This window comes from Arctopsyche grandis, chromosome 10 (assembly GCF_051622035.1).
Source record: "Arctopsyche grandis isolate Sample6627 chromosome 10, ASM5162203v2, whole genome shotgun sequence".
Classification (NCBI taxonomy): domain Eukaryota; kingdom Metazoa; phylum Arthropoda; class Insecta; order Trichoptera; family Hydropsychidae; genus Arctopsyche; species Arctopsyche grandis.
In genome coordinates this window covers 30,004,258-30,025,216 of record NC_135364.1, presented here as the reverse complement: position 1 = coordinate 30,025,216, position 20,959 = coordinate 30,004,258, and the positions used below count along the sequence as shown (strand labels likewise).

General features: G+C 32.5%; 3 protein-coding genes across 4 annotated transcripts; 2 read left to right on the top strand and 1 right to left on the bottom strand.

The window, feature by feature from the left end:
- The first annotated feature begins 1,237 nt into the window (after positions 1-1,237).
- Positions 1,238-3,016, top strand: LOC143917779 (alpha-ketoglutarate-dependent dioxygenase alkB homolog 7, mitochondrial). Its single transcript, XM_077439361.1, has 5 exons — positions 1,238-1,435; positions 2,068-2,282; positions 2,365-2,538; positions 2,620-2,744; positions 2,821-3,016. Exons 1-5 carry the CDS (start codon positions 1,318-1,320, stop codon positions 2,945-2,947), a joined length of 759 nt encoding a protein of 252 aa, XP_077295487.1. The 5' UTR covers positions 1,238-1,317; the 3' UTR covers positions 2,948-3,016.
- A 1,245-nt stretch (positions 3,017-4,261) lies between these two features.
- LOC143918375 (multidrug resistance-associated protein 1-like) lies at positions 4,262-19,069 on the top strand. Of its 2 annotated transcripts, XM_077440254.1 has the most exons (25): positions 4,262-4,677; positions 4,835-5,134; positions 5,214-5,462; positions 5,609-5,802; positions 5,887-6,048; positions 6,129-6,383; positions 6,453-6,693; positions 6,805-6,942; positions 7,013-7,159; positions 7,399-7,483; positions 7,561-7,929; positions 8,013-8,354; positions 8,456-8,548; positions 8,914-9,011; positions 9,089-9,232; positions 9,315-9,384; positions 9,463-9,683; positions 9,779-9,996; positions 10,063-10,261; positions 10,338-10,436; positions 11,877-12,085; positions 12,158-12,372; positions 12,445-12,611; positions 12,700-12,895; positions 18,749-19,069. In XM_077440254.1, exons 1-24 carry the CDS (start codon positions 4,648-4,650, stop codon positions 12,892-12,894), a joined length of 4,440 nt encoding a protein of 1,479 aa, XP_077296380.1. In that variant the 5' UTR covers positions 4,262-4,647; the 3' UTR covers position 12,895; positions 18,749-19,069. The 2 variants fall into 2 exon arrangements, with proteins under 2 accessions (XP_077296380.1, XP_077296379.1); XM_077440253.1 differs by lacking the exon at positions 18,749-19,069 and having other exon boundaries at positions 12,700-14,661.
- LOC143918376 (uncharacterized) lies at positions 13,059-20,608 on the bottom strand. The gene is made up of 3 exons (XM_077440255.1): positions 20,524-20,608; positions 17,569-20,412; positions 13,059-15,335 (listed from the first exon to the last, which is right to left on the bottom strand). The coding sequence occupies exon 2, from the start codon at positions 20,398-20,400 to the stop codon at positions 19,117-19,119; it is 1,284 nt and encodes a 427-aa protein (XP_077296381.1). The 5' UTR covers positions 20,401-20,412; positions 20,524-20,608; the 3' UTR covers positions 13,059-15,335; positions 17,569-19,116.
- Between the last annotated feature and the right edge of the window lie 351 nt (positions 20,609-20,959).

Genomic DNA, 20,959 nt, shown 5'->3' with positions numbered 1-20,959 from the left:
TGGCTGCAGGTGTGCTTCAACCGGTTTTGGGAATGTATTCTGCGTCGCAGTAAATGTTTTGATGAATGTGACGAGATTCCCACAAATTAATAGATAAAACAAAAAATTAAGATACAAATAGAAATAATAATAGAAAATAAACTGACCACTAACTTGAACGACTTGCAGGCAACACTGGACGCAGTTGTTGTGCATAGCTCTAGAGCGGGGTAGGACACTGAATATAAAAAAAACCAAATGGATGATATTCAGCAAGTCGACACACAATAAGTTCAACTCTCATATAAAAATTAATAACAACGTAGTGGAAAGAGTAGATAGTTTCAGATATCTTGGGTGCTATCTGGGTGAAACGTGTGAAAGTTCGCGTTAGAGTGGAGCAAGCAAGAGCTGCATGCTTAAAATTGAAAAATGTCTTAATCACATGTGATCTCAGTATAACACTCCGTCTTAAACTTCTACGATGCTACGTTTTCAGCATCCTTCTGTATAGTACAAAAGCATGGACCCTGACAGATGCCACGTGCAAAAAACTACGGGCCTTTGAGATGTGGACATATAGAAGGATGCTGAGAATCTCATGGGTGGCGCGTCGTACCAATGCCGAGGTGCTAGCCTTGATGGGAAAGCATGTCGAAGTGCTCAAAAGCATGTGATGCGGAACGAGAAATACGATCTGTTGCGCCAATAATCCAGGGGAAAATCGTAGGTCAACGCAGTAGGGGCAGGCGGAAAACATCTTGGCTAAAGAATCTTCGGCAGTGGTATGGCCTCAGTACCCGAGCACTTTTCCGAGCAGCCGTTTACAAAGTACGAATGGAACATCTAGTTGCCGACGTTTTGGGAGGACATGGCACGTGAAGAAAAATAAAATACACGATAACTAGACATCTCATATTGAATAGGGATTATAGCACTAGAAAAATATTCGAATTGGGCTCTTAGAATATATAAATTAAAAATAATCGCTTTATTTTTTTTGTGAAAGGTAACTATAGTGTAAAAAACGATGAACTGGTTCGGTACAATATTCCACAAAAAGCGATCTCACGCACATCACTAAAATCACGACCAAGGAACGTCTGGCACCCAAAAACTCCATCAATCGAAATTCACCACGCGAAATATTGTACTAACGAGAACTCGAATGCCAAATGTTCAGTGATCGAGATTTTAGTAACTTGCGCGAGATCGCTTTTTGCGGAATAATCACCGAACCAAATTTAAGATATACCTTATTATATAATTGCTTTGGCCAAATATAGAACTGTCAGTGTTACGTGTTGTTGTAAATGTCAAATATTTTAATCGCAAATAATGATAATCTCTAGTTTAAATACGAGAAAAATCACATACCTAGTATTATTATCAATAAAGTCTAATAAAAAATGGATTTCACTATTCACTGCTAGAAGGCAGTCTATCGCGAATGAAGGTTAGGTTATAATATAATATAAAATTTTATATCCATAATAATAAATAAATATATTTTCCCATTATCAGGAGCCATTTTAAAAAATAGTCGAATTTTCATTAATTTAGTTATAAAATATATGGATTCCGGAGGCCATAAAATTTTAATTTTAAAGTGACACGAATACATTGTCTCCGAATGAATTCTGCTTAGTATGATTTTAAATAATGATGCATTATTCTTCAGTGTCGTAAGTATAACCTTCGACTGGAGCAATTATATGAGAGAAATTTACACAGTAAATCTCAACAAACATACTAAACAGAAAAGGTGAAACAAACCAGCTGAATACTTCCTCGTCATTGGATTAGGCTCCTTCTCACTCGCATACTTCATTTCAGCATTTCAAAGTTAATCACTGCTAAAATTTCATTAATTCACACACTGCTGAAACCGAGGAACAACATGTCATTATTTGACTGTATCCATTTCGGACGTAATAAAAAATCTCTGGTGTAATCAGTTTTTATCTCTAAATATATATATATATATAAATAAATTTATTAAAAGAAAAAGATTTTTTAAAATCTGGCTTCATATAATGGACAAATACGTAAATAAAAGACTTTGTACATATGTATATATTTTTCTAGCTTCTACAGAATTGGATACTAAAATTCCAGACTATGTTGATTTAAGCGCATGCTGGGATAAAGCTTCTGAAAACATTGAACATATCAAATGCGGACTTTTAAAGGGAATGAAAATTGTACCAAATTTTATATCCGAAGCTGAAGAAAACGCACTTTTCGCTGAAATCGAACCTTATATGAAACGAATGAGATACGAATTTGATCATTGGGATGATGTATGTATATTTTATATATAAATTTCGTATATTTTATATTAAATTTGTGCGTTGCAATTTTGTTGAGTGCAAGTTTTCGTAGGCCATTCATGGATTTAGAGAAACGGAACGCACAGAATGGAGCGGAATTGGAGCCGAGGCTTTGCAGAGAGCGCGGAGGCATTCTCTCGAAGATGTGACGACTGCACTTCCACACACTCACGTGCTGGATCTTGATGAGAAAGGATACATCAAACCGCATGTGGACGCTGTTAGAGTATGCAACAACAATCAATAACAATCCCATTACATATAATAAATAACACTACGATTTTTTTTTATAAATAATCTTTTTCAGTTTTGCGGCAGAACAGTAGCAGGCTTGTGTTTACTTTCGCCGGCTGTAATGAGATTGAGGCATTCGGAGCAAACGGACCTTTTTGCCGACTTTTTATTGTCTCGTCGATGTCTTTACATTATGAAGTATAAATGAATTAAATTTATTTGATGTATCTCGTTGATGAAAAATATAATATATTTCAATTGTATTATTTTTTAGGGATGTGGCACGTTATGATTTCACTCACGAAATTCTTCAAAATGATTTATCACACTTTAAAGGATATCATGTACCTCGTACGAGACGTATTTCTCTTATAAACCGCTCTCAACCAATTAGTCAATAAATAATCATTGTTACAATATTGTTGTTATGTTTTCTATTTATATACTTATAAAGTTATATATGACTGATAAACTGACGTGTTTTATTTCTAAGCAGAGATATTTCCAATCACTTCTGTCTTGGATACCATTCTTCATACCAATTTTTTTATTCAAATGGCATTTCTTGCAAAATCTCGAGTTTTCAGCAATATCGAATTTTGCTGAATTGTATAAAATGCTGCAAATTTACAAATTTGACAATAAATGTCTCTGTGGATGTTAATTGATATGTACATATTTACTGAATTGTTTAAAATGCTGCAAAATTGACCATAGATGTCTCTGTAGCTATTAATTGGGTTCAGTGATCATTGGTCACAAAGAGCTCCCCCAAAAGTCACTAAAATCTCTATAACGGAACATCTGGCAGCTGAAAAGTCCATCATACTAACGAAAAATCGAGTGCCAAATATTCCGCATTCGCGGTTTTCATAGCAAAAACTGTCTTTGTGACCATCGCAATGTGACTTATAATCCAATTACCATTAATTGATATATATTTATGTACTTTGTATAATACTTATAATATTTGTATCAAATATACAATGTGTCTGGCCAGGAAGGCGCATTGGGGTTACCTGTTAGGCCTTCCTGGTATAAATTAAAGAAAAAATAAAATCTCTTTAAATCCTAGGTTCTCGGTTGCTTCACCCACTTCGGTACTTCTAATATAAATATAATACACGTACGTGTATATTGTTACGTACACTAAAAAGAGTAACTGCGATCGGATTAGGCCGGGTAGCGTCCTGAGAGACCGTGTGACCGGTGTAAGTGGTTTTAAGGATTAGCGACAGGCTAAGTGCATGTAGGCTAAACAATGGCGACCGAGTTGGCTGGTATTGGTCCTTTCTCAGAATTGACCTGTACCGTGGGAGCGAATGTCGTGGGAAGACATATCCGTACGTGACCATAACAATAGGTAAACAAATTAGACGTCGAAGATGTCCTGAGAGATCTATCCCTTATAAGGCGATACTTAGGCGATATCAAGTCATTGGACTGAGCACTGCCAGTGCGTGTATCTCCTTAATCATCAATAAATGCTGTGAGATGACTGTTGGCCTTTGACTTGGATCCTCCACCCACCCATACGCAACAATATGTAGATGGATCTCTTCTAACTCTCAACAACATTCTCCATTTTCTGCTCATAGCTGCAATTAAACTTGCAGCATGAATGTCTTGGAAGGCATGAATTCATGTGTTTTTCTGTCATTCTAAATTTCATATTTTTTCCAAGTGCTTAGCCTAATTTCTTCCTCCTTATAGCCAACGAATAGACCAGTTCTATAATACTAATATACAAATACAAACTAAGCTCAGAAACGACATCATCGAACCATGACAGATTTTTTTGCATAAATTCGCAATTATGTAACAGTACAAATTAGTCACTATATGTACATACATATACTCTGTGCATATTTATTCCTATTATTATATTATTAAATTTTTCAAATAATACTGAAAATTGAAGGTCAAAAACGAATGTTTTTATCGCTGTGAGATCATCAGATAAGATAAATCAATACGCAAACTATAAATTATATTGATCTGAATCAGTCAGTGTGAAAAGTAGTGTCAAGTGCGACGCACGCCACTTGTTTAAAAGTATTATAATCAAAATTTCAAACATGTTCTAACAAATGAAACAAAAATGGAGAAGTTTTGCGGTACTCCACTTTGGGTAAATATTGTCAACTTTCCATCATTGTTTAATATACGCTGTTGGGTCATATACATATTACTATTGCCTAACCTCAACTATTGCGCAATATACATATGTAAATATGTTTAAATATGTGCAACACTTTTTATATTATATGTAATTGTATGCATTTCAGGACTTGAACGTAACATGGAATACAAACAATCCAACGTTCACACCCTGCTTTGAAAAAACTGTGCTACTGTGGATTCCTTGCACATTCTTATGGCTCTTTGCCTCCCTAGAAATACTCTACACATTCAACTACAAAAATACTCGAATACCTTGGAATATTTATAATGTAGTAAAGTTTTTTATAAATACCATATTGGTAGTTGTGGCGATTGTGGATTTTGTATTCGCTTTTAATGCATCCAAAGAATATGGTATACCACTCGTGGAAATGTTTTCTCCTATTGTCAAGGCTGCTACGTTTGTTAGTGTCAAATTATTTATAAATATTATGTGTGTAGAAATACATATTTGGATTTTAATTTATGTTATTTTTTTCAAAGATTCTCAGCCTTATCTTATTGCACCATAGTAGAACGCATGGTGTTCGGTCTTCTGGTTTACAATTTTTATTTTGGTTTATGTTGGCAGTGTGTAACTTGCCTCAATTAAGAACTGAAATAATTAATCAACACGCTGGCGAAACTAGGAATATTTTGCTGTTTATTAATTATGTGTTATATTCTGCTTTGGTATTTATTATGTTGATTTTAAATTGTTTTGCTGATAAAACGTCATCTGCATCACAAAGTGTAAGTAATTTTTCCTTATTTTATACTGGACAATAAATTACAAATGTAGATTCCTTCCAATTCAGTATTATATTGGTAGTGGATTGTTCAGTGTTACAGATATAAATTAGTTTTCAGATGCTATAATTTGTTCCTTTACATTTTAGAATCGATGTATAGAACAGGAATCGGGCTTTTTATCGCGCATATTTTATTTTTGGTTCAGTCCCCTTGTCCGAACTGGTTTCGCAAGACCTTTAGTCAATTGTGATGTGTGGAAATTAAATCCTGAAAATTCTTCATGTGAAGTTGCATCACTATTCGACTATTATTGGCGAAAGTCACTGCACAAACCAACACAGTAAATATCATATTGTATATAATAAACACATTCATTTCTCATTTATATATTATATATATATTTTTTGATTTTTTTCACTATTAGAAGTCGATCATCTGGGTATACTCGCATTGAAAACGAAAATTCTATAAGCCAAGCAAGTATATTACCAGCGCTTTGGAAATCTTTTGGATGCAATATTTTATATGCTTCTATGCTAAAACTCATTCCGGACCTATTAGCATTCTTATCTCCATTCTTACTAGGGTATTTTATTTGAATGTTTATTATTTTCATTGAATCATTCAATACTTGACTCTGATTGTTTGTCTTCTTTGCATTTCCAGTCGATTGATATCGTTTGTCGGTAGTGATGAGTATATGTGGAAAGGATACTTGTACGCGACTCTTCTTTTTCTGTCTAGCGTGATACAGAGTCTGATGTTTTCACAATATACCCAGCAAATGTCTATAGTCGGTATGAAAGTTTCCACTGCGCTTACCAGTGCCATATATAAGAAATCTCTACGATTGTCGAGCAACGCTCGTAAAGATTCTACGACTGGTGAAATTGTCAATTTGATGTCGGTAGACGTGCAAAGGTAATCCAAGTAATACAATTACATGGCAGATTTCCATATCGATATTTACTTTTGTATGATAAACTTCAGATTTGTGGATCTCATGCAATATTTAGTCCTGGTGTGGTCTGCACCGCTTCAGATGTGTATAGCTGTATATTTCCTGTGGAATATTCTTGGTTATTCGGTGTTCGCCGGCATTTTGGTGATATTACTTCTCGTGCCTTTAAACGGATTTTTAATTCGTACTTGTAAAAAGATTCAAACGAAACAAATGGCTTGTAAAGATCAAAGATTAAAAACAATCAACGAAATACTGAACGGAATAAAGGTCTTTATGAAGATTGTTTATATATTTATTTTAAAACATTTAAAAAGTTTAAAATTTAAATTATCTGAATTTAAAACTTAAGTTATCTCAATTTAAAGCTTTGACTTTTAGGTATTAAAATTATATGCATGGGAGCCAAGCTTTGAAGAACAAGTAACAAAAATAAGAAATGAAGAAATCCAATACTTGAAAAAAATCACACATTACAGTTCTTTGTTTACTTTCATCTATTTGTGGGCTCCATTTATAGTGAGTATGTTTATATTTATTGGGTTATTTTCAATTTGATATATGTATAAATATGTTTTTCTTGAAAAAGGTATGCCTCGCATCTTTTGCAACTTTTGTTCTATCAGATTCAAAACATGTGTTGGATTCAAAAACAGCTTTTGTATCGTTGTCGTTGTTAAATATTTTGCAGTTTCCTCTCGCTGAATTTCCAAAAGTGATAAATTACTTAATACAGGTAATGCGATTTCTTTTTAGCTATAACTATTATATATATGATATGGGATCCATGAATGTGTATGGGAGGATATTCAAAGTCAAAGTCTTTATGAAACTCGTTTAATGCCTCGCTTCGGGCTCGACCATTGCTCGAGTGACGCCTCAGGCCTGCCAACTTAAAATATTCTCAGTCATAACAATCCCACATATATGTATGTAGTTTTACTATAACATTCTAAATATTTTGATAATTTTTAGACATATGTATCAATGAAAAGAATAAACAAATTTATGAATGCAGAAGAACTTGATCCATCAAATGTTATCCGCGATTCATTAGAAAGTAGTACTTTTTTAAATTTGTTTTTCTGATATTCAAACATAAGTATGACATATATAAATATTTTATTTGTTTTGAAGGCGATCCAGTAAAAATTGAAAATGGAATATTTAGTTGGGGATCTGAAGATGCTACTTTGAAAAATATTAATATTAATATTCCATCAGGCTCTTTGGTAGCCATCGTAGGAAATGTTGGTTCTGGAAAAAGTTCTCTCCTTTCCGCTCTCCTCGGAGACATGGATAAACTTTCGGGCCAAGTGAGTGTAAATGGCAGCATTTCATACGTTCCACAACAAGCGTGGATACAGAATGCAACAATTCACAATAATATTACATTTGGAAAACAAATAAACAAGAGATTTTACAATACTGTGATTAGTGCGTGTGCTTTGAAACCTGATTTTGATATACTTCCCGGGGGCGATCAAACTGAAATTGGCGAAAAGGGTATAGTTTATTTAATTTAAATCTAAATATTCTCAAAATAAATAAAGTATTAAACAATGTACATATATTCATATATTCAACAGGAATAAACCTATCTGGTGGTCAAAAACAGCGGGTATCTCTTGCCCGAGCTGTGTATTATGACAACGATGTGTATTTACTCGACGACCCTTTGAGTGCGGTTGATTCTCACGTTGGAAAACATATTTTCGAAAAAGTCATAGGTCCTAAGGGATTATTAAAGCACAAAACGCGCTTGCTTGTAACTCATGCCATTAACTTTCTACCAGAAGTAGATCAAATCATAGTACTTAAAGATGGATCAGTATCAGAGCAAGGGACATACACAGAATTGCTCGATAGGAAAGGGCCATTTGCTGAGTTTTTGCTTCAGTATTTAAATGACTCGGATGAAAAAGAATCCGGTAAATAATTTTTTTTTTATTTTAACTATTTTTTTACATGCGTACATATATATGTACATATAAACTATGTATATTTATTTTTTTTATTTGTTAATGTTCAGAATCGAATCGGCAACTTTTGTTCAATTTAAATGAAGATCAGGTTCTAAAAAATTTTCACAGAAGACAATCACAATCAAATACAAGTAGAGAGTGTAAGTGTTTATTTTATTTTTTTATTTCACACAAGTTTCATTATATTATTCAATGAAATATATACATATCTACATATGATGAAGCTACTATAGCAGCTTCCGCAGTGGAAGAGTTGAATGGCAAAGGTTGTCGCACAGTGTTTTCAACTCATACACATTTTGTGTATAATCAGTATGTGTTAAGATGGTATTATATGTAGGTGTCACCTTAGGAAACCTGTAGTAGCACCTATAATCGGGGTTAATATATAATGGATAAATAAACAAAGATAAAAATATGTAGAAACTATTTCAGTGTCAAATTTTTAAAAAATATTGGAATACTGTATGTTTCTGATTTAATAAATAAATTCATTGACTTTTAGATGAAGTAAATCGCAAACATAGAACAATCTTAGAGAATAGTAGGTCTGAAAATGTTATCGATAGAATTATCGAAGAAGAAATACCCGAAACAGGCAATGTGAGCTTTTATTGAACAAATAATATACATGTATAAAATATCTATTGAATCAAAATAAAAGACAACATAAATTTCAGGTTAAATTGAGCATATATTATCATTACTTCAAGAGTGCTGGTCCTTTTTTGCTCATCTCCACTGTAATATTTAACATATTATATCAAATGTTTACTATCGGGACAAATATTTGGCTTTCAAAGTGGACTTCAAATAATGATATTGTAAGTAAGAGGATTTTTAATATATACTTACATACACTATGATATGAATAATATGAATAATATGTCATACTGCGCCATTTAGAATAGTGCAAATAATACTGAAAGCCGTGATTTATATTTGGGAGTTTATGGAGCACTTGGATTTGGACAAGGTTATTACTATTTATACGAATCAATCAATGAAAATTATTATTTTGAGTTAAATTTTTCAAAAATGTATTGTATTTCAGCCATTACTGGTTATTTACATGACTTGGCGCCTCAACTAGGCTTTTGGTACGCTGCTAAAATAATGCACGAAAAGATGTTGAAAGGTATAATGCGATCTCCATTGAGTTTCTTCGAAACGACGCCCATTGGCAGAATACTTGCAAGGTTTTCTAAAGATATTGACGTGATGGATTCATCGATGCCTTGGGAACTGTCCGACTTAATATTCTTCATTTTTCACGTAATGAAAGTTTAAAGTTAATAAATTATGTACATATATACTTACATACATAATATATATGTGATAAAACTTCTAATTCATTTTAATTATTTAAGATTGTGGGTACGTTGATAGTAATAAGTATATCGACGCCAATATTTACCGCCGTCATTTTACCAATGGCTATTATTTACTATTCGATACAAAGATATTATGTTCCGACATCGAGGCAGTTAAAGAGATTGGAATCCATTTCGAAAGCTCCTATTTATTCTCATTTTTCTGAAACTATTTCTGGTGCATCTACCGTACGCGCGTACAGACAACAAGAGAAGTAAATCCATTTTTCTATTCATATAAAAATTAATGTATAATATGTATGTGAATACTATTTTTTTAGGTTCATACTAGAATCAGAAGAAAAAGTTGACTTAAATCAAGCTTGCAATTATTCAAGTATTGTTGCGAATCGTTGGCTCGCTGTCAGAATAGAAACAATCGGAGGTTTAATCGTATTTTTCTCGGCTCTCTTTGCTGTAATTGAACGAGATAATATACATCCTGGAATAGTTGGCCTTTCTATCAGCTACGCCCTTCAAGTATGTGTTTGAATAATTGCGATTGATTTATTATTTAGATGATATTAACATTTATTTTCATATTATACTTATGTAGATCACCGTGGTGCTTAACTTGATCGTAAACATGGCGTCTCAAGTTGAAACAAACATTGTTGCCGTCGAGAGAGTCAAAGAATATGCTGAAAATATACAAGTTTGTGGAATTTTTATATTTCTTCTACATTCTTCTAATATATAATTAATTAATTTCGAAGGAGACTTTGTATGTAAGTTTTGGTTCGTAGAATCTGTGAGGTTATCGAAAAAATTTAATTTTCTCTGATGACCATATCGATTCGATTTTCGATTATTTTTTCAGTTCCAGATCCGAATTCCTGTTTCAGTTCTGGATCCCGATTCTTTTTTCAGTTCAAGTTCCCGATTCTTGTTTCGGTTCCGAACCCGAATTCCTGTTTCAGTTCCGGATTCGGATTCCTGTTTCAATTCCAGTTCGAGATTCCTTTTTCAATTCTGGTTCCGAATTCCTGTTTCAGTTCCGGATTCCGATTACACCGTTCGACAAATGACGACTTTTTTTTTGGTTCAGAGACGAGTTATGACTTTTCTTATATATCTATGCCCAGTGAACACGAATCTGGTAATAAAAATGTTGATTGGCTCGATATTCGGAGATTCGTTTATTTTAACCAGGTAAGCGAGTTATCAATAGAATTTTTGTTATTAATCCACAAGAATAGTCGAAATATGATTTTTCTAAGTGGAATTTTATTTAATTCTCATATAAAGACAATTTAATATATTATCCCTATTAATTCAATTTAGATTCGTGTAAATAGGAGTAAATACTAGTACGAGCTTTTAGCTCGCAATTTTACGGATTTAAAATTCAGCACACCTCCAATTAACCCTTTTAAACGAAAACAAAAAATAGTGTGTCCAGAATACTATCCCAATAAACATCTTTCAATAGAAAATACGCAATATGAAATAGTATTTACAGTGGAAAAAAATCCCAAATGAAAATACGTACTTTTGACTTTTGATTTGAACTGGACTACTATTTAGAGAGATTTGAAAGCTGAAAAGTATAACAAATGAAAGATAAAATACCCGACTATAGATTCCAATATTCATTTTGAACAGGAACTTGACAGATTTCGAGACATCGACTGAATAACACCAAGATATAGAAAAATCGCGCGATTTAAAAAACACACATATCTCCGAATCTCGAGCCAATCAACATTTTTTATTACCAGATTCGTGTTCACTGGGCATAGATCTATAAGAAAAGTCATATCTCGTTTCTGACCCATTTTTCGTGTCAAACAGTGTTATTTTTTCAGTTCCGGATCCTTAATCCTGTTTCAGTTCCAGATTCAAATAAACAATAAAATAACAAATTAATGTTTAATATATGTATTATATATATTACAAATACTGAGTGAAGCCGGGTAAAACCACTATTACAATATAACAATTAGAGTTTAAGTGCTAAGTTACTTTTAACTTGTAAGTTTTTAGTCCCTGTATTTTCGCACACCGCGTTTTACGAGCCATTTTATTTTCCCAAGATTGATTCATGACAACTCTAATGTAAGTACATAGATTGTAAATATATTATTTCGTTAAGGAAGCACCATGGAGGATGCAGAATACAGATCCTGACAGTGATTGGCCATCTGACGGTCAAATACAAATTGACAAACTAGTATTGAAATATCGATCTACAACTGAACCAGTTTTGCATAAAATCAGTTGCCGAGTAAACTCTGGGGAGAAAATTGGCGTAGTTGGCCGAACTGGTGCTGGAAAAAGTACACTCGCTTTGGCGATATTTAGGTATTGGATAGTACATGAATTAAATTTGAGCATCGTTTATAAATACACGAATTAAAAAAATATATAATTTAGAATATTGGAAGCACAAAATGGAAGAATCATCATCAACGACATTGATATTTCAACGATAGGACTTCACACATTACGTTCCCAACTCACCATAATTCCCCAAGATCCAGTGCTATTCTCGGGAAGTTTAAGATTTAATCTCGATCCATTCGATAAGTATACAGATGAAGAATTATGGCGATCGCTCGAGCGTGCTCATCTCAAATCATTCGTTGATAGTATGAAAATTTTCCATTTGTACTGGCATATTGAACGTTGTATCTTCGAGTCTATTTGTGATTATTTTTCAGATGTGACGGCCAAACTTGATTATGAAGTGAGTGAAGGTGGTGAAAATTTATCCGTAGGTCAAAGACAATTGGTGTGTCTCGCACGAGCTTTACTACGCAAGTCACATTTACTCATATTAGACGAAGCTACAGCTGCTGTTGACGTAGAAACTGATGATCTTATACAGGTATGTTTCTTTCTGGAGAATTCAATTGTTCTCAATCAAGTATAAATCACATGGATATGTGTAATACAATGTGAATTGCAATTTGTAGCAAACTATTCGTACGGAGTTTGCGTCGTGCACTGTGTTAACTATAGCCCATCGATTGAATACTATTATGGATTCTGACAAAATCATGGTATTGGATAAAGGAAAATTAGTTGAATTCGACTCTCCGACGAGTCTTTTACAAGATGAAGATTCAGTATTTTACAGTTTAGCCAAAGATGCTGGTATAATTAAATAAAGTATGTATGTATGTATGTAATTCCGAAGTCTATCAAATTTAAAATTATATATGTAATTTATTTTGTAATGTATGTTTGTGTCAAAAAGATAAAATATTTTCTTTCAAACTAATTAATACCGTTTATATTTTTTTCGAAATACAGTACACTCTCGATTATCCGGGCTAATGCTGGGGAGGAAGGGCACGGATAATTGAAAAACACAGATAATCTGAATCATCAAATTTTGAGTTGGTTTCGAATATAATATCATATTTACAACACAAATTTTTGTTTCATAATTTTAATACTCATTATTTATTAATACATCTGTTTCCATGTAAGGAAGAATCTTTCTCCATGATCGAACAAGTGTTACTGGCTTTAATTTTGACCAAGATTGTGTTGTTTCGTGTATAGCATCCAATATCGTAATTTTTTTCAGAAATTTATCAGGTTGTAATCTTCCTCAACAAGAGTTTTGAGAAGACTTTGACGCTAAAGACGTTTCATTGATGATGTAACACATTGAATCAAAGATGTCACATTAGGGAGCAAAAATTTTGTAACCATAAGTCCATCGTTTGTTTTCAGTATGCTTTCGTTCGGATGAGAAGGAGCATTATCTAATAACAATACTGCTTTCTGTGGCAATCTGTTATTTTAAAAAAAAATCTTGCATCTCTGGAACCCATTTCTTTTTGAACCAATCTGCAAAAATCTCCCTGTCCATAAATGCCCCTGTATGACTATAATAATCGACGGGAAGACTTTTCATTTCAGTTCCCTTAAAAGATCGAGGTTTCTTTGCTTTCCCAATCATCAAAAGTTTCATTTCATGAGTTCCTGATGCGCTTCCGCAACACATTAGTTATCCAGGAGCGCAACACATTAGTCCAGGAGCGGACTTTTCTCTCATTGAAGCCAGCGTTTTTGTCGGCAAACACTTCCAGAACAGGCCCGTTTCATCTGCATTATAGATTTGATCGGGTTGCAAATTTTCTCAAAATTCGATGCAGAATTCATCAGCAATTGAAAATAATTAAACATACGCATGTTACGCAAAAATCTGCTCTGAATACACTGATCAAAAGCAACTGAAAGAATTAACGCAATAGTAAAAGACATTTAAAAAGGGAACGAAAAACATTTGTGTGACATTATTTGTTTCGCATCAATCAATCGGTGCGTCTCATAATCATATAAGAAAAAAATTAAATTAATTTATATTTTTCAAGCACAGATAATCGAGAGTTTACTGTATTTATAAAAATTCCATCCCTAATACCGGGTTGAGACGATACGTGTGCTCTCAGGCTGAGTCTGCTAATTTGATCACTCTGGGACTAGGGGTTCCAAAAAACCGCCCGAAAAAAAAAACCGGTTTTCGATTTTTTTACAAAAAAAAAACCGGCCAACCGGCTTTCACCGGTTTCAGAAAATATTTTTTTTTATGTTTTAAATTTTGACAGAAAAAAAAAGTTGTAAATATATTATATTATGCAAAAAATAATTGCTTATAAATTAAATTGAGTTAGTTTTCACTGACATTTTTTATAAAATAACCAGAAATTGCTTTAAATATTCATGAAAAAAATATGTATTGTATTTGAGAATACACAAACATTTGCTTTTTTGTTAATATTCCTATCGTAAATATGGAAAATAAATTGAAAATTTTGAAATAAAATACAATATAATAGACAAAAACAAATTTATTGATTTAAAAAATACAAATGGATACATCACAAAAATTTGGAGGAAATAAATTCAAATTATTATAATACAAAAACAAGGAAAAATAACAATTAAACGTTATTACAGCTAAAAGTTTGCTGTACTCTAATGATTTAAAATCTTTTTGCAATTGGAACGGTTCCTCAGAAATGTCTTCTGGCACCGTCATGATTGATGATATGCTTTTATTTAATTCCGTTATCAAAGGATCGATTGAGGCTATTGCCTGACCATTGTCAGATCGACATGATTCTGTTGTTACAACTAAAATTATATCGTCATCATCATTATCATTATTCGACTTCTCAATGAAACCGTTGCTGCTGTCCCTGAATGTGATATTTTCCACCTTGGGGAGAGTAGATTGTCGGATATTATCTTAACATATTTATCTGGTAACCTGCGCTCATCATTACTTTCTTAATTTGAATGTGATGAATGAGTGGAATCTTAATCTACTCTCTTCCATTTGGGCCTCGCTGTGATTTTATTTTTTATTCATATTTTGTTTTATTTTATTTTACTTTTTCTTTCTCCTTTGTACATTTTTATATACTATTTTAATTTTGCTCAGTGTAAACAAAGAATGGGATTTATGGATTTTATTTTTAATTTTTACACTTTTGTTATTTTTTTTTTCTCTCTGAATGATGTATTATTTTCCTTTTGTTACTTTTTTTTTTTATTATTTTATTTTACCATGTTTTCTGCTTTTGCTTTTTTCCTTTATTTATTTATTTATTTATTTATTTATTTGGAAAATTTACAGTTTATTAAGTTACATAGATTGATAGTAGAAAAAATATAATTATGTTAAGTAAACCATTAATAATTTTCACATATAGGTAAAAAAAAGAAAAGCTCAAACATTTAAAATAAGAAAAGAGTAGTAGTAGAAAATAAGGAACATGGAAAGTACACAGAATAAAATATAGCAATGTAATAAAAATAAGATAAATTGTAAAACGTAAATAGAATTGGTAATTCATGAGTACGTAGTGATAGACGTGTAGATATCCAGAAGCATAAATATCAGCAGTTATGTGTATATGAATATAAATATACACATACATACTTGCATCCATAGAAGCGATACGGAATTACCGAGCAAACCATCACTCGTGATACCAATTGAGTTAAAATAAAATTAATAAAGCGAATTATATAGTTTTTTGGCAAGTATTTGTTCATAATATAATAATAAACAATGATTTAGATGACAATTGACGATAGAATTGAAAATAAAGTGCGTTTAGAAATATAAGAAAGAACCAATAATTAATAATGAAAACAAAAACCATAATATATGGGCAGAATTGATAGAGTGCGTAAAGATAGACGTATAAGCCTACATGCGTAGGTAAGCATACACATATGTATACAAATGAACATGCATCAATAATTATAAACAAAGATTTAGAACTATTGTTCAAATAATAATCATTGATGGTAGTAAATGAATCTGAACATATATTAACAAAGTGAAATATGGAATTAACCAGTTTATATTCTTTAACAATAATATTAATATTAAGACAATAATCAATAATAGAAGTGAAACTATAGTTATAAATAGAGCAAAAAGTATGGAAGAAATTACAGTAAAAAATGTAATTGCATGTACAAGTATATGTAATTATAAATGAAGATATAGAATCAATTATCAAACAACAATTATTGATGATAGCAATTGAATTGAAATAAGTATTAGTAAAATAAAATATGGAATTAGTTAGTGTATATTCTTTGATAATAATATTTATATTCAAATAATTATTATTAATAAAAGTGAAAATATAGTAAAAAATATGGTGGAAAATACAGTAAAAAATAAAGTAAGAAATGTAGATATAAAATATAGAGAAGAGAATAACAGGATCGGTAAATATAATTATCACATAAAAGAGAAGGTAAGAAAAATATAAATAAAAAATTAGAATTGATTGCTTATTCATTGCAAAAATATTTATATAATCTTTTTTAGGTCGTCCAAAGTCTTTATGTGTAGAATCTTTGAAGTGGAGTTTTTTCTTAAAAGTATGTTTGAATTTCTTACCCAGACGTATTGAAACCCCTTATCTTTAGCATAGGATTTTGTTTTGGTCAAAAGTTGTTTATTGGCAATTGTTAATTGATCATTTATGTAGATTTTGGTATTATCAACACCAACACCTATATCATTAACTGTGAGATTCTTGTGTTTACGGGTAGTCGCAACAAAGTCCTCTTTAATATATCTATTGATGAAGCTCACTACAAGTAGTTTATCCGAAGTGCGGGTGGGAACTCTTGTGATATAATTAATTTCTGATTTTGGAATATTACAATTTACAGTTTTGGAGATCGAGTCAAAAATATTAAAGACGTTTTCATTATTTTTACAAGGGATTCCTTTTATTTCAACATTGTTGAGCCTTAATCTCTGTTCATTGCTTGCGATTTTATTTTGTAATACATCAACAATATTCTGAAGTGACTCGATGTCTTTCACTTTATCCTCTACTGCACTTATCCTACTTTCGGCCTCAATAATCTTTGAACTGTTAAATTCACATGTTGCTTTGAGGTCGCTAATATCAGTTTTTATCGTTTTTATGTCCTCTGCAAGCGACGGCAGGCATGATATGTTACGTTTGATATCAAGGATCTCCTTAAGTAGTGTACCCAATGACGGCGAAGGTGACTCGGTCAAAGACTGAGGACTTTGTGGATTACGGCATCGTGGACACTTCCATGTAGCCCTTTTAGTAGCTCCCAATCTATTGTAGCCGCCTTCAGTAATTTTGGCACAATTAAAATCGTAATGCCTCTTACAATTAGCACATTGAACACCATTAGAAAATTGCGTTTCACAAGATGCACAACACTGCATGATTGCCAAATTGAATTGAACTAAAGGTTGACAATCTATGAAATTCACTCTGCGAACGAGAATGTATGGACTACCCACTTGAAACTTTATTTACAGTTTACTTGTTTTTATATCATGTTTTTATATCTTTTCCAAATGTAGGCCATTGTGGCGCATTAGGTTCTTCCTGTAATGCCACAATGGTCCAAAACTATTAAATAAATAAATTATTATTTAAAAAAAAGTATTTTCATTAAATTGTTCGCATGAGAAATTGCAGCAGATTTCGAAACAAATATTTAAGTTGAATTAACTACAGTTTTGGGAACTACTTATGTGTGTAAATATTGTAATAAAGTAACTAAAGTTTTGTTTCGTCGTTCTAATATTCTACAAGTTAAAGCCTTTTTAATTTCACAACTAATTGAATTTTCATATTTTTTTAATTGCTCAAATATAAAATGAATTACTCCTTCTGCCTGCAAAATAGTAATATCGCTCTTACTTAATTCTAGTACACCAACGTAATGACTAATGAATTATGAAATATTTCCATCTTACTAGAAAGCTATTTTTACGCATCTGTTTTAGCTTAAAAATCCCAAAGCTGTCGAACCGTTCGGTATCACAAACGTAATAAAAAGTAGGTATATGGGCCTCAAAATTGAAAGGGCTTCCAATTCCTTAGAACAAAAATCAATTATATTCCGGAAACTCTCACGCATTTTGCGAAAAAGAATTCGAGTTTTATGACTACTTTTTTTTCAAGTAGTTTTTTTTTTCAATTGTTCTCGTCGTCGGCTTTTCTGGTTATAAATTTGTCTTTCAATAGTGAATATCTCAAAGCTAGCGTTAAGTGCTTTTTACCTTTTTTTTTGTTCAAAGAAATATAGGCCTATAAGAGATTTTGGATATATGTACACATTTATTTTGATGTCATAGAAATTTGAAATCCATAATTGTTAGTTTTGAGGAAAAAAACATTAATTAAAGAAAACCTTAAAAAGCCGGTTGATCGAGCAACAAAAGCCGGTTTTCGGTTTTTTGAAAAATGGTGAAAAAGCCGGCTTTTCGGTTTCGGTTTAAGCCGGTTTGGAAGCCCTACTCTGGGACGTTACTTGTAACCTGGCCAAGTCTGAGTGACCAAATCAGTGGACTTGGTCTGAATGTACTCATATTGTGTTAACCGGGTATAAACTAGGTACTTATGTAATTTTATTTGTATAGACACAACTAATTTAAGAAATTCAATAATGGATAAATATTTGGTTCTCATTTATATGCAGATGAATAGCAGAATTGTATATCTCCGATGTTTTGGTAAACGAAATGAATTATATACATACATATACACATGTAACAAACAATAGTCGATAAAGACAAAGCTCGAGTTCCAAGTCGCGATTTGTACGCATCTATTCGTGGGAGACTCAAAGAAGTAAAAGCCACGAAATTCCGAAAGCAAAAAGAAGAGGCATAAGTTTCTGTCTTTATAAAAAACGTGTAAATTAGGGACGAGATAGAGAAGGGGAAAGGAGGATAACGCAAGGAAGATTCAACAATATGTCTTTATACCCAATACATTGAGAATTAAAACAATTTAAATTAAATGATTTTTTATTTGATAATAATAACATCCAAGTATGTAATATGACTAGTTATTATGAATAATTTCATAACTTCTTACTAACCTTCTTTTCTTTCCTTTGTTCACATCTTTTTGCGTCGTATCATCTTCGACACTAAAGCAATCCTTGTGCAAAGTGTAACGTATCAAATTCGCACTATATCCTTCACCGTTCCCCCGAAAACACAACCTACTGTAAGCGAACGCATCGCACATAACCAACTGTCTATCGACCGGAATGTCGACCTGTAAACTATCACGCTTCGAAAGTCTCAAATATTTTATATTACTTTTATCCACCACGAGCTGAACAATCTCTTGCGACAACTCCATATCCAAATCCAGCGTCAAGAGTCCTTTAAGTCCACAAATTACGTAAGATACTCCATCACTTGTCAATCTCTTACATTGCCACAACTCTAGTCGATTTAGAAATTGGCTTTTGGAGCATAGCAACTTGGCCGAGTCATTATTAAAAGGCGTCGAGCTCAGATTCAAATCTTGCAAGATGCTCATGTCCAATTGAACGATGAATTTATTGAAGCCTTTTTGAGTAACCAGCTTGAGACCGGTTATGTGAAGAGATAACATCCGTTTTAGTGATGTCAGTGTAACGAGTCCCGCGTCGGTGATCAACCAACAATGATAAAGACGGAGATGTGTCAAAGATCGGCATGCGACTATCAATTCGCAAGTTCTGTTGTTGACTTCGCAACATCTCAAACTCATCCTTTGCAAGATTTGATATCTGGAAGCTAGCAGGCTGTGAAGGTGACACAACGGATAATACTGCACGTGTCCGTACATGTGTATAGCCTTTAGATTTTTACATGATTCAGCTATGGTTCTCAGTGTAATTGCGTCCAGATGATTGTTGAGAACTAGCGAATGTACATTCTTCACCGCGTTGATGAAAGTTTGCGTTTGAAAGTAGCTCAGTAGGAATACGTCAATGTGTGTGAGGTTTGGAAAACATTGCATCAGTCTGTAAATGTGACGCTCGGCTAGCCGATTGCCTTTGCTGACGGTGAGTGAGGAGAGCCGAGGGCAGAGCGCAGACAGCTGTTCGAATAAGGAATTGATCAGATCGACTTCGTATTTGATCTCTATCGATTTGATGCAGTGACTTCGAGGACATTGACTCAGGAATTGTACGTCATTTATGTCGTCCAATGTGAAGTGGTTGTATAAGCGAGGCGTTTGAATTAAAGATTTCCATCGCCGAGACACGTTCGCGATGATTTTATGTAAATATTTTACATCGAAATATTGGAATATTTCTATCAAAATTTCCTCAGGTAACGTTTCCATGCTGAGGTATTCCTGTTGAATTTTTTAATAATAAATCAAACCATCTTAACATTTTATGGCTTTTATTCGTGTAAATACAATTTATTTATTAAGTAATTTTTATAAGAAATACAAAATACGAACATCGGGAATGTTTGACAGCTCGTAAAATCACAAACGTCAGTCGCACGTTTTAGTCGTAACAGCTTATCTTTGTGGCGTGACAATTAATTCGAAATTATTAAATTTAACACTAAACATGTGCTTAATAAATTAATATTTTAGTATATCACGTTTCTATTAAATTTAACCTCCATTTCATAATCAATTTGAGACTTTTATGACCAATTAAAATAAAAAAATATCTCTGATGTTTATTGGTACTCTTTTAATAAGTGGCCACCGTTAGATTTCATCAAAAATGTGATAATAGTTTTAATGTGTACTAATATACAAAGCAATACATTTCTGAGAATCATCGTGTCCTTGTAATGTTCATATTCATTAATAACTGATAGGCAATATATATATAATATCATAATTGATATTATATTATATTGCCTATTAGTAAATGTATTGT